Source organism: Stegostoma tigrinum, chromosome 2 (genome assembly GCF_030684315.1).
Source record: "Stegostoma tigrinum isolate sSteTig4 chromosome 2, sSteTig4.hap1, whole genome shotgun sequence".
In the NCBI taxonomy this organism is placed as follows: Eukaryota; Metazoa; Chordata; class Chondrichthyes; order Orectolobiformes; family Stegostomatidae; genus Stegostoma; species Stegostoma tigrinum.
Window position 1 is genome coordinate 124082317 of NC_081355.1, and position 13910 is coordinate 124096226.

Genomic DNA, 13910 nt, shown 5'->3' on the forward strand with positions numbered 1-13910 from the left:
CCCTTCCAGGCACTAGTCTGGTAAACCTTCCCTGAACTTCCTCCAATGTATTTTTCTTCACAGATGCTGCCAGACCTGCTGAGCTTTTCCATCAACTTCTGTTTTTGTTCCTGATTTACAGCATCCGCAGTTCTTTTGGTTTTTAATTCTTCCTTCCATTGACTCTGTTGACACTTACTGCTGCCTCAAGAAAACAGCCAACATAGTAAAAGACCTCTCCCACCCCAATTACACTTGCTTCCACTGTCTTCCATCTGGCAGAAAATATAAAAGTTTGAAAACAAATGCCAACAGATTTAAAAGCAGCTTCTTCACCACCGTTATCAGGCTTATGAATGGACCACTCATATATTAGAGTTGACCTTTCTCTGCACCTTCTCTGTAGCTATAACATTACATTCTACATTCTTTTCTATTACCCTGTTGGACTCATGCAGGGTATGATTTTCCTGGTGAGCACGCAAAACAATACCTTTCACTGTAAATCAGTACATGTAGCAACAACAGAGCAAATCAACTTCTAGTAAGATAGAATACATCTGCTTTTCTGTTTTTTTCCCTCTCTTTTCTCCATTTTTAATTTTTTATTTTACTTAACTTTTGGTGAAGAGCTTGGTCACTGTGATGGAATTGGCATCGGTGGACTGGAAATGAGTGGGCCCAATAGCGCAAACTCGTGGCAGCGTGAGAGGCAAGTTTGAGTTCCTGGCAGATTCCGCATCATCGTGGTGGTCTCAGTGCCAACTCATGAATGCTGCGGCAGAGGGAAATTTGGGTTCCCAGTGGTGTTTGTGTCCCTTGCAGATTCATACAGGCAACAGTGGAGGTGAGTTTAGGTCCAATATAAGACCCAACGACACCAGCAGCTGCTGCATTGGCAGGTGTGCCCAAAGCAAACTCACGGTAGTGGCAAAGTCACATGTGAACTAGTGTGGTGGCTGGTGGCATCAGTAGGGTCTGCATTGGTGAGATCCATCGAGGACTCATACTGGCGAGGGCCATCGGCGGAGGTTAGATAGAGCTGAAGAATGATGGCTTTCATTCTAATGGCTGTGGCATGGTGAAAGGGATTCGTACCTGTCGACCAGGCCCATGACCCATGATGGAGCACTTAACAAGAAGGACTGAAAATTGGACACCTTTTTTTTATTTCTTCATTTTTCTGTCTTTATATTCTATATTTGCTTTTCTGTGTTTTAACATGGCTGGAGATTGGCGATACTACACAACACTTTTTCATTGTTTTTTGTAACTGATTTACACAGATTTATGATCCTTTGAGAGAAGTAATTCCTCCTCCTCTCCATTTCAGACCTGCCACCCCTTAGCCTAAAACTATGACATCACATTCTAGTTTGCTCTACAATGTGAAATATAAACTGTATATCCACTTTGTCCATCTTCTTTAGCATCTGATGTACCTCAATTAGATCTCTTTTAATTCTTCTAAACCCAATTGAGCATAGGCTGAAACTGCTCAGTCTGTCATCCTAAGATATGCTCTTCATCTCTGGAATTAATTTAGTGAACCTACACTAAACAGCCTCCAACTATCTTAAATATTGATCCACCAGCTGCCTCACTAGCCACTCTTTTTAAAGCCCTAGGATAAAGTCCATCAGGAACAAAGAACAATACAGCACAGGAACAAGCCCTTTGCCCCTCCAAGCCTGTTCTGACACAGTTTTCCCTTCCACATTAAAATTTCTTCATTTATAGGATCCGTACCCCTCTATTCCCTTCCTATTCATACATTCATCCAGGTGCTTCTTGAATTCGGGCTATTGTGCCTGCATCCACCACCTTCTGTCACCAGAGGGTGACTGAGAGGGAGGTGCATCACTTCAGAGTATACATTACAGCCTGGAAGCAGTCGCCCACATTGAGGAGCAGATCATCTGGCAACAGCCCCTGTGATTAGCAAGACGAACAGCGTCCATTAGAGGGCGACTGTGAGGAAGAGGGAGAGGCATCACTTCATTGCATACATTAGAGACTAGAAGCAGCCACCAGCATTGAGGAGCAGATTGTTGTGGGCCTGGTATCAAGGAGTACCAGTGAAGGTAAGAACAGGAGGATATGGCAGATAAATGTGTGACTAAAGAATTAGTGCAGGGGACAGGGATACAGATTCCTGGATCATTGGGATCTTTACTGGGGCAGAGGAGACCTGTTTGAGAGGGATGGGATGCACCTGAACTGGAGGAGGACCAATAACCTGGTGGGCCAACCCTCCCTCTCATCCTCGCCTCCTTGACCTGACACAACCTGTCCATCTTCTCTTCCACTTATCCGCTCCACCCACCTCACTGACCAATCCCCATCACTGCCTACCTGCTGTCACATATCATTATCCCACCTACCTTCCCCAGCCTCACCCCTTCTCTCTCTATTTATTTCAGAGTTCCCTTGCCGCTCCCCCATCTCTGAAGAAGGGCCTTGACCGGAAGCAGTAACATTCCTGCTGCTCTAATGCTGCGTGGCCTGTTGTGCTCCTCCAACTCCACACTGTGTTATTTCTGACTTCAGCATCAGGAGATCTTACTATCTCTGCTGAGTTAATATCCAAGTTTGAACTGTCATTGAGAAATGAAATTCTAGCTTTCACCAATTAAGTCATCCCACATGCCACATTTCTTACGCTCGCAAGTCCGTAAAAATACACCACGCTACGATTTATAAAGCCTAAGATACTGTGTGTTTGCCTTTTAACCACTTCCTAAATTGCAGTGATTTGTGTAGAAATATCCCTAAGTTTCTCTGTTCCGATTGCCCCTTTAGCATTGCACCCTTTATTTTATTTTGTCTTTCCCCATTACTTTTAATAAAATATACCTCTTTGAACATTTCTCCACTAAATTTCATGCCATTTGCTCATTCATTGCTCCAGTATTTCTATATTTTGTGGAAGTTTATAAGTAGCCTCCTCACAGTTCATAAACCTTTCAGGTTTTGCAACTGCTACATTTTATGCATTTTTGACTTTTACTCCCTAACCACCTCTCTATTCTTCTGTAAAATAACCATGGAATTTTAGTTCCTTTTAAGTGTGCTTTCAGGCCTGTAAAACTTTTTGGGAATACATGTCTGTATTTCTGCTATATAGTGCATCAGAAAGTATTGAACTCACATAAAATGTGTTTTTTTGACCAAGACTGGGAAGAGAACTCGTGTGGCTGTTTGGAAATGAAGTCAACAGATTCAAGTGGGCTATGATCCACTTGCTGATGACAGAAAGTCAAATGACATTACAAAAATAGACAAGGAAAGGTTTTAAATAGGTAAGAGATGGGATGATTTCCCTGTAATTACTGAAAAACCTGTCTATAGCTCATATACAAGAACAAAGAACAAAGAAAATTACAGTACAGGAACAGGCCCTTCGGGACTCCAAGCCTGCACCGATCGAGGTCCTCTGTCTAAACCTGTCATCTATTTTCTAAGAGATAATGGGAACTGCAAATGCTGGAGAATCCGAGATAACAAAGTGTGGAGCTGGATGAACACAGCAGGCAAAACAGCTGTGTTCATCAACCTCCACACTTTGTTATCTATTTTCTAAGGGTCTGTATCCCTTTGCTCCCTGCCCATCCATGTACCTGTCCAGATACATCTTCAAAGACACTATCGTGTCTCTGCCTACCACCTCTGCTGGCAACGCGTTCCAGGCACCCACTACCCTCTGCATAAAGAACTTTCCATGCATATCTCCCATAAACTTACCTCCTCTCACTTTGAAATCATGACCCCTAGTAATTGAGTCCCCCACTCTGGGAAATAGCTTCTTGCTATCCACCCTGTCTATACCCCTCATGATTTTGTAGACCTCAATCAGGTCCCCCCTCAAACTCCGTCCTTCTAATGAAAATAATCCTAATCTACTCAACCTCTCTTCATAGCTGGCGCGCTCCATACCAGGCAACATCCTGGTGAACCTCCTCTGCACTCTCTCCAAAGCATCCACATCCTTTTGGTAATGTGGCGACCAGAACTGTATGCAGTACTCCAAATGTGGCCAAACCAAAATCCTATACAACTGTAACGTGGCCTGCCAACTCTTGTACTCAATACCCCGTCTGATGAAGGAAAGCATGCCGAACACCTTCTTGACCACCCTATTGACCTGCTTTTCCACCTTCAGGGAACAATGGATCCGAACACCCAGATTTCTCTGTTCATCAATTTTCCCTAGGACTTTTCCATTTACTGTATAGTTCGCTCTTGGATTGGATCTTCCAAAATGCATCACCTCGCATTTGCCTGGATTGAACTCCATCTGCCATTTATCTGCCCAACTCTCCAATCTATCTATATTCTGCTGTAATTTCTGATAGTCCCCTTCACTATCAGCTACTCCACCAATCTTAGTGTCATCAGCAAACTTGCTAATCAGGCCACCTACACCTTCCTCCAAATCATTTACGTATATCACAAACAACAGTGGTCCCAGCACAGATGTCTATGAAACACCACTGGTCACAGGTCTCCAATTTGAGAAACCCCCTTCCACTACTACTCTCTGTCTCTTGTTGCCCAGCCAGTTTTTTAATCCATCTAGCTAGCACACCCTGGACCCCATGTGACTTCACTTTCTCCATCAGCCTGCCATGGGGAACCTTATCAAACGCCTTACTGAAGTCCATGTATGTGACATCTACAGCCTTTCCCTCATCAATCAACTTTGTCACGTCCTCAAATAGTTCTGTTAAGTTGGTAAGACATGACCTTCCCTGCACAAAATCATGTTGTCTATTACTGATGAGCCCATTTTCTTCCAAATGGGAATAGATCCTATCCCTCAGTATCTTCTCCAGTAGCTTCCCTACCACTGACTTCAGGCTCACCGGTCGATAATTACCTGGATTATCCCTGCTACCCTTCTTAAACAAGGGGACAACGTCAACAATTCTCCAGTCCTCTCGGGACCACGCCTGTGTTTAAGGATGCTGCAAAGATATCTGTTAAGGCCCCGGCAATTTCCTCTCTCGCTTCCCTCAATAGTCTGGGATAGATCCCATCCGGACCTGGGGACTTGTCCACCTTAATGCCTTTTAGGATACCCAACACTTCCTCCCTCAATAGTCTGGGATAGATCCCATCCGGACCTGGGGACTTGTCCACCTTAATGCCTTTTAGGATATCCAACACTTCCTCCCTCCTTATGCGAATTGACCTGGAGTAATCAAACATATACCCCTAACCTCAACATCCGTCATGTCCCTCTCCTTCTGATGGACTGTGAAATTCTGTTCCTTGGTTTTTTTTAACCATTGGTTAATCAAGGTTTTTTGTTTCTTCAGCCTTTTTTAAACACATTATCTTTGCAGAGTCTTTGTTGTTGTTTGTGTTATGTGAGGGAGTCTGGTTTTGGATTAATAGGGGATATAGTTGTAATTCCAGATTATATCTTAAATGTTAACCAGTATACAAATTGCTTTTAAGAGTGAGGTTTGTTTCATAATAAAGAAGCCGAGTGAAATTCTCTTTTATCTCCATTGCAGGACAGAAGGCAAGCAATAACTTAGCATTACGGTGTGAGCTGTGGAATAGTGGGGCTTGTTGACTAGCAAATACCTTCTATCATACCCATAACAAATTTCATGAATGTCTTTATTGCCAATTACATAGCCACCTTAGATATGGCTGCAAATTACTGAGCATCTATGTAGTAGACACAATTCTTGAGCTAGCGGAAAGAGGTTGCCGACAAGCGGGAAGCTGACAGGATAGCATGCTTGGGCCTTGGACAGCAATATGGGTGGGGGGAAGGCATTTCTGTTTTAATAGGACTCCTTTTCTGGTCAAGATTAAACCAACTTGATTTTAATTGTTGGGTTTATCCTTAAATCATTTCTGGAACACAGATGCAACATTTGCATTTCTCCAGAAAAAGCAGTGATTTGCGGATACTAGAAATCAGAAACAAAAACAGAAATTGCTGGAAAAACTCAGCAGGTCTGGCAGCACCTGCGGAGACAAAGCAGAAATAACTTTTCAGGTCCAATGACCTTTCCTGAGGACAAACACCAACACAGCCTGTTTGGACTAAGTGGCATCAATCCATTTTATAATTTTCATGTCATTCTCTGCATCTCAAAAAGTTTAGCACCACATGATCACAGACCTTTAACATCAGGGAATCTTTTGGATAAACTATAGAAAATCAGGACCAGATCATCTTTGCTTTTAGCATGTGTTCCTTACTTAATAGATTAAATGAAATGTTTCTATATCCATCTAGGTACCAAAATGTTCCATATACCAATTACTCTGTATGAAAAAATGCAGAAGACATTAATAACAACATAAAAAAGTATATTAAAATAATTCCACTTTTTAGCATTAGGGAGTTGTACAAACTTACCTTAACCACCCCATTTTCATGCATGGTAATACAGTTGTTAGGATCAAATGAAAGCTGGTACAAGGCTTGTGCTGTAGCACGATGAACAAGGGGGCTTTTCGATTTCAGATAATGGACCAGTGGAGCCACAGCCCCAGTTTCTCCAAAGGCAACTCTGTTGTTCCCCCATTTACAACAGCAAGCAACAGCATCCGCTAAATGCTGCCGAAGCATATCATCTCTCTGTAAGAACAGTAAAAGAACATATAGTATTCATCATAGGCGATATTGATTTTTTATAATAAAAGCAAAATATTGCAGATGCTGGAACTCTGAAATAAAAATAGAAAATGCAAGAGAAACTCAGCAGGTCTGGCAGCATCTGTAGAACTGGTCTGAAGAAGAGTCATATGAAACTTGACACGGTGAGGGTATCTTTTTCTCTTCAGATGTTTTTCCAGCATTTTCTGTTTTTATTTTAAATGTTATGTCTATACCAAATAATGATGATTGCTGCTATTAGTATTATTTCACAAACCAAATTCCAAAATCATTTTTCTGATTCTACCAGAATTCACTTGCTGAGGGACAAAATTAAACATTTAGTTTCATTTTTAGCTTTGTTTTTGGAGCTTAACCACGGGATTCCAATTATTATTATAATAGACCCACTCTTCACTCTTTAGAAGGCTACTATATCCATCCTATCATATGGTGTGCAGAAATGCTCACAGTACTCCAGGGGTGATGTAATTAGAGATTTGTATGGTGTTATGTAATTTCATGATTCATATCTTTCTACCATGTAATTTGTAGCTTGAGAAGTAGGATTTTAAATGCAAGATAAAGGGTTTGAGAGGCTGGTAAACACACCTAGAATAATTGTAATTCAAAGGCTGGCCTCTGTTTATTTTGTGAAGTCAAGAGTTAAAAGCCTGAACACACTAAACAATGGGTTACCTCTCTGAATTTTACGGTGGAGTCAGTTGCCTGCAGTTGTCTCAATAAGTGATTTAAATTATCCATATTTTTTCCCACCTCAAGTAGAGGTTTAGAAGCAACCAATAAATATAAGGTCATATTAAAGCTTATAAATACATTTCAGGTTAATGTTAAGGTTTAGGAATTGGCAATAATTAGTTTGGATCTCAACTTGATCTCCACTTGAGATATGCCAGGTAGTCCAAGTTACTATGGAATAGATTGCACACAGCTACTCTACATTTGGTTTTTGATGTATCTGTATGTTTCTTAGAGAAATTAGCAGTTGGAGCCTGAAAGCAGCTTGGAGACTAGCAGAGGGAGAAAGCTGCAATAATCAGGTAAGTTTTAAAAGGTCTCAAGTCTTTCAATGGGGCAAGTGAGTAAGAAAATGGTGGGGTGTTGAGTGAATAGGTGAGTTAATGCATGATTAGGTGAGAGATTGAATGGGTGACTAAGCAGGTGGGTCAGTGAAAGAGTGGTGTTATGAAGATAGTATCAGGGTATGGGTCATTGAGTTGGGCAGGCTCAGAGGGAGTGGGGTGCACGTGGATTGGGAGGATGGTAAGAGTAGGGAAGCAGTAATCAGAACAGGCAGTGGGGGCCAGATTAAGGGTAGTGGGTAGTGAGTAGCAGGTTGGGAAGTGAGGAATTAGTTCAGTAATAGGTATGGTGTTGCATTAGGTAATGGGTGTAGAAAGTCAAGTTGGGTTGAGTGGTTGGGTGTGAGGGACGTTATGGGTGGGAGCAATGATTAGATTGTACTGTTAATCACTGAGGTAAAGATGCACATTGGAGATTTAAAAGGAGCTATCATTCTGGCTTAAGCACCTGGGTAAATAGTGCATATCTAGCCCAAGTCTTTGAAATTATGATTGGTGTAAGAGTCATTTATTAAAGGTCTTAGGTGGTGTAAATAAGCTCAAAATCACTCTGTCTGCTACTTTAGACACATCTTTAATAGACACTATCAGATTTGTCGGGCATCACCTACTCCTTGAAAATCCATGCTGGCTGTCTTTAATCAGTTGAAATTTTTCCAGTGCCCTCACTTGTTTAAAAGTGCAAATCTCAAGAGGATATGCATGTAGATATTTATTTTGGTTCAGGAAACATTCCATATGTAACTCTTAATATGTTGGTTACCAGATGCCATTTATAAATGTTTTATTCAGTTTTATCAGGAAATCAGCTGTGGCAATGCCTGACTAAAATAGAAACAATGAGAAAATTGGACATTTTGGGAATGCACAGTGATAGTTTGGTAATTCTTTTGATAGCATAATGTTTTAAAAGATCTGTCTAAGCTCTGTAATTAGCTCTGTACTGACCTAAACCTGGTGAAGATGTTGGCAGGTAGGTGCACCATCCTAGTATTCATTAAAGTCTATGGGATCAAAGGGCAGTGGTAGGATTGAAATTGGCTAAGAGATAGAAAGCAATAATTATAATTGTTTTCCAACCAGGGGACCCATACAGCTTGTCCCAAGATGTGTGTAAGGAGCCAAGTTCTTTTTCAGACATGGTACCTCAGCAAGACAGCCACTCTGGACAGATAGTTCTGAGATAATGACATAGTAGGAAAATAACCCAATGCACTGATTTTAGAAATTTCCCATGGTTTACCTCCAAAATCTCCTTTACATGGCTGATAAGATTTTACCCATTAACATTGTTTCAGTTCTCCACAGATATTACTGAGTACTTGCATTTTTTTATCTGTTTGTTTCCAGATTTCCAGCACCTGCACTATGTTTCTTCTTTATACACTTGAACAGTGTAAATAAGTTGTCCATTTATTTCATTAATAGGCATACATTAATCTTACATTCTTTCAAGGGTATTTTGGAGCAAGCAATAGTTGCATGAGTAATCATCAAGAAATTCAACTTGAAGGTTGGAAATTTAGGAAGGTAGCATGGTAGTTAGAGTTTCTTACACAAGCTTGTGCAGCTTAAGGAAAACCATTGACATAAATAAAATAGTTAGGTTCAAAAACTAAAGCTGATTTTATATTGATATTCTCTTCCAATCTCCTTTAACACTCATTTCTTCGAGAACTAACTCTGCATTTTAAAAATGGCCTTTTCTAACACAGTTTTGACAGAGGATGCTGCAACTTAATTTTACTACTTTCAGTTTTTACATTTTTTATGTTAAATATTAAAGAATTGCAGATGCTGTAAATCAGAATCAGAAAGAGATATTTTTGGAAAGCTCAGCAGGTCTGGCAGTATCTGTGAAGAGAAATCAGAGTTAACATTTCAGATCAAGTAATCCTTTCTCAGAACTCAACTTGAAACATTAACTCTGATTTCTCTCCACAAATGCTGTCAGGCCTGCTTAGTTTTTTTCCCCCAATTTCTGTTTTTGTTATTTAAAAAATTGTCTGCTGCATTGATCAAGAAAGATTGAGCAGGTTGGGGGCTCTATTTTTGGCAGGGAGCTTCAAAATTATGAAAAATGGTTAACACTAGCCATGGAGAGATAGGGTAGACCAGAAATGGCAACCATATAAGTTAATCATAAAACCAGTGTGCAATTCAGGAAAAAGCACCTTACCCAGGGAGTGGTTAGAATCTGAAACTCACTACGGCAAAAAATAGTTTAGGTAACTAGTTTGGGTATGTTTGACAGAAAGTTGGATAAATACAGGGGGAGAAAGGACCAGAAAGATTTGTTGCTTGGGTGAAATAAAGAAGGGTGGGGGGAAGCCCACATGACATACAAATATTAGTATGTGCTTGTCAGGTTAAATGGCCTGTTTCTGTGCTATAAAAATAATACCAAACTATGTAGCACTTTTGAATAAATAATATATCGTGGTTACTTACTGTGTATGTTAAACTTGACAACATTTGAACAACTCCATGGTCTGTTATAACTGCTAGGTTTTCTTCATCCATGGCTATTTTGGCTAAAGCTGCGCAAACACTGGCCAGAACCTCCATGTCATCAGATTTTAACAAATTAACAATTAATTCCAGGCCACCAACAAAGGAGCGAACCATTTCCCCTGCTTCCTAAAAAGGCAGTCAACATAAAGTGAAAAGATACAAGTTCACAGCTACAATGACAATAAAGAGTACAGAGGAGTCTAACAAAGTCATCAGGTCGGCAGAAATTTAGATGCATGCATTTTTTTGTGCAGAACTCAAACCCGAACTTTATAGGTTTTGATGTATGAATTTTGCAGATGGCCACAGTTAAGGAATTGATTTGTGGTGTGGTGAAAAGGTCACTGTACTAGGAATCTAGAAGCCCAGGCTATTGCTTTGGGCTCAAGGGTTCGAATCCCACCAGAGCAACGAATGAAGTGTAGATTTAATTCATGAATCTGGGATATAAAGCTAGCCTCAGTAATGCTGACCATGAGAATTTGTTGTTTAAAAAAAATGTTTCGCTAATATCCTTTAAAAGCAGTTATCTGCATTACTTACTTAGTTAGGTCTACATGTGATTCCATACCCACAAAAATGTGCTTGACTCCTAACTTTTCTTTGAAATGACACAGGAAGCCATTCAGTTCAAATACTGTTAGGTATGAGCAACCAATGCTGACTGTACCAGCAATTCCTGCATCAGATCAAAGAATATAGAATAAAAAAAACTATGTTACCTCTAGGCTTGACTATTCCAAAGCACTCCTGTTTAAACTTCTATTTCCTACCCTCCTTAACTTGAGGTCACCCAAAACTCTGCTACCTGTGTCCTGAATCATTGCAAGTCCCATTCAGCCCGAATTTGCTGACTTAACACTTAGTCCCAGTGAAGTAGCTCATTTTAAAATTCTCATCCTTTTATTCAAATGCCTTCAGGATCTCACCCTCTATAACTCTGCTATCTCTTCAGCTCTCTAAGATATCTGCATTTCTCCAATTGTTAAAATCTAGTTAGGGGACCAATAATGTATAAATGGAAATCCAAACACCTCATTTTAACCAACAGATTTACGCCACAAGATTTCATTTCTTTTTAACAAAACCATCTTCATTGCATAGAAAATAATGAGTTAAATCAAGTATTATTGATTTGATAATATGGTTTAGAACAATGCATTCAGGTTTGCTTTTTATTTCCCAAAAATTCCCTAAAAAGACACATTAATCTGAAAGTTATTTACTTGTGCAGATACCACTCATAAGTATGCCACTGTCCTTTGGAGAATTGTCTTCAGTTTAAGTTGCCCTCAGAGATGAAGCTTTCCTTTACCATCCCTTGAATGGGAATGCCTCCGCTTGTTTGGGTTACTTTTCAATGCTTACAAGGTAACTTTAGCTGATTACTTTCTATTGCAATAAGAGACCATTTGGTCCACTGTAGATTCTCCCGCTAGCTCTAAACAGGGTAATCCTCTGCATTTCGTCCTTTCATAAGATTCAAACTAAGAAATCCACATAATTTTACTCTGCTTTCAGTGCAGGTTGATCTTCTCTCAGTGAACTGCAAGCCACATCAGGTCCAAACTGCAACTAACTGTCCTGGTAACCACTAAAAAATTGAAAGCAGAAAACTTTATTTAGCTCCACCCATTTCCATGATGAAGTGGCCTGCTCTGAACTATTCTTAAACTTAGCTTTAAGATAATATTCTCTTGGAGAATTAATCTGTAATTTATTTTTTGATCCAATGACATAAATGGATTTCACAACATTTTAGGGTCTACTGAATGCCTTTAAACTGCAATGCTATCTCCCAAAACAAATGATCTCTCTGGATTGCACTTCTTTGTAAGCATTGTAGACAGAATGTCTCCAGATTTTGCTAAGTAAGCAAATGTACTGTCTTCTTTTCCTTGCTCAAATCCTGAACTACAACCGAAAATGTTATTTTTCTAAAGTTAAGTTGCCATAGTTTTAAAAGAACATAGGGCTGCTCCCTCATTACACGGAGACGACTGTGTAATGGCTTAACCTGAGGTAAAGGGAAGAGGTTGAGAAGGACCGTCCTCCATGCTAATCTCAGTTGGTGATGGGAACTGAACCTACACCTGTTTACAACACACTGTTTTGCAAACCAAAAATCCACCCAACAGAAGCTAAACCTCCAGCAGTTTTATTCTAAAACATTTGAAAATGTACGAGATATTCACAACACAATTCTGATCTCTTTAGAATTCCTGATTTTAATCACTGCATCATTTCCTTCAAGTTGCCCAAGTACTAAAACTGGAATTCTCTCCCCAAACTTTGTGCCTCTTCTCATTTGCGATGCTTGTTACAGCTCACATTTTTGATTGTGCCTTCGTTTATTTTTTCTAATGTCTATTATGTGACTCAGCGTCTGTTTGATAACATTACCATGAAGTTCGGGACACTTCATGATGTTTAAGGCTTAATATAAATACTATTTTTTTTGTTGATGATATTTCAGACATACAGCATTTTCAGAATAATCATTTCTTCTGATGCTGCCCAACTTGCTGTGTGCTTCCAGGCTTTTTGGCTTTTGTTTAAGATTTAAACAAAATTCCACAGATCTTGGCAATTTCTCAGCCCTAAAGTAGCCCAGCCTGAAGAGAGAAATTCCAAGTGCAGTTCACAATCAATCTGGAAAACCTTCACACATCCAACTCAATTACAGAACAGAAGGATCAAATAAAATCAGCTGAGCTAGACTACAGTGTCAAGACAATTGTGTTCAAGCATCATCATCATGAGGACAGGTTCAATGAAAGCTATGCTGAAATATGTGACCTCTCAGAACAAAAGCAAGGGCCTTCATTGCCTGACAGGCTGCAAGCGAAGAAGAAAGTCTAGCAACACCTTAAGGCTGATGCTCAGACCCAAACCTGGAAGGTAAAGGACATGTGGTAGAAGGAGAAAGCCCAAAAATATTCAGCAACATGCTGACCATTATGATATGGAGTTTTGCTTTGAAACCAGCAAGGCCACATATATATCCAAAGTGAAATGGAAAAAATCCCCTTCACTCGCAGGATGCTCTTTTCTTCTTCTTCAGGATGACAAGCCATTTATCAATGTTGTAGTGAAGGGCTCCAGGGTTATGGTTAAAGACAAACTGGACACCACTTCACAACAAGACAGGAAGTTCAAATGGACTTGTGATGGTCACAGCTGGAAGCCCAGAAATTCTTACCAAAAAGTCAAATATAACAAAGTGTGAAGCTGGATGAACACAGAAGGCCAAGCAGCATCTTAGGAGCACATAAGCTGACGTTTCGGGCCTAGACCCTTCATGAAGTCAAACGTTAGGTTTACCAGTGAATTAGCACGTTTCAGATATACAGGGGGAAAGTAAACTTAATCAATTATCATCATATTCCACTCTCAGTGATAGCAGGAGACATCATTTGAATTATCAATGTAACTGCTAATTTGTACATTGAATCTGATCTTAGGCCTGTTAAACCCAACAGGACCTCAGTTCAACCTGGACCAAATATGGAGTAAAGCCTTTTTTAATTATTACTTCATTGTCTGTGGACTTCACTGACCAGACCAGTACATATTGCTTAATTGCCCAGAAGACAGTCAACTACATTGCCATAAGCCTGGAGTGACATGTAGGCCAAATGGCAGATTAACTTCCCTAAAGGGGATTATTGAACAAGATGGGTTTTTAC

General features: G+C 40.0%; 1 protein-coding gene across 3 annotated transcripts in view; it reads right to left on the reverse strand.

Annotated features, from left to right (window-relative positions):
- The window catches only part of odad2 (outer dynein arm docking complex subunit 2), a 354164-nt gene that overhangs the window by 61203 nt on the left and 279051 nt on the right, over positions 1–13910 (reverse strand). For all 3 annotated transcript variants that reach the window (XR_009443219.1, XM_048560000.2, XM_048559992.2), the window contains 2 exons: positions 10159–10347; positions 6365–6586 (listed from right to left, as the gene is read on the reverse strand). Coding sequence is in view for 2 of the 3 variants with exons in the window: in XM_048560000.2 (XP_048415957.1) it covers positions 6365–6586; positions 10159–10347 (411 nt within the window). In the remaining variant the exon portion in view is untranslated. The remainder of the gene's footprint in view (positions 1–6364; positions 6587–10158; positions 10348–13910) is intronic.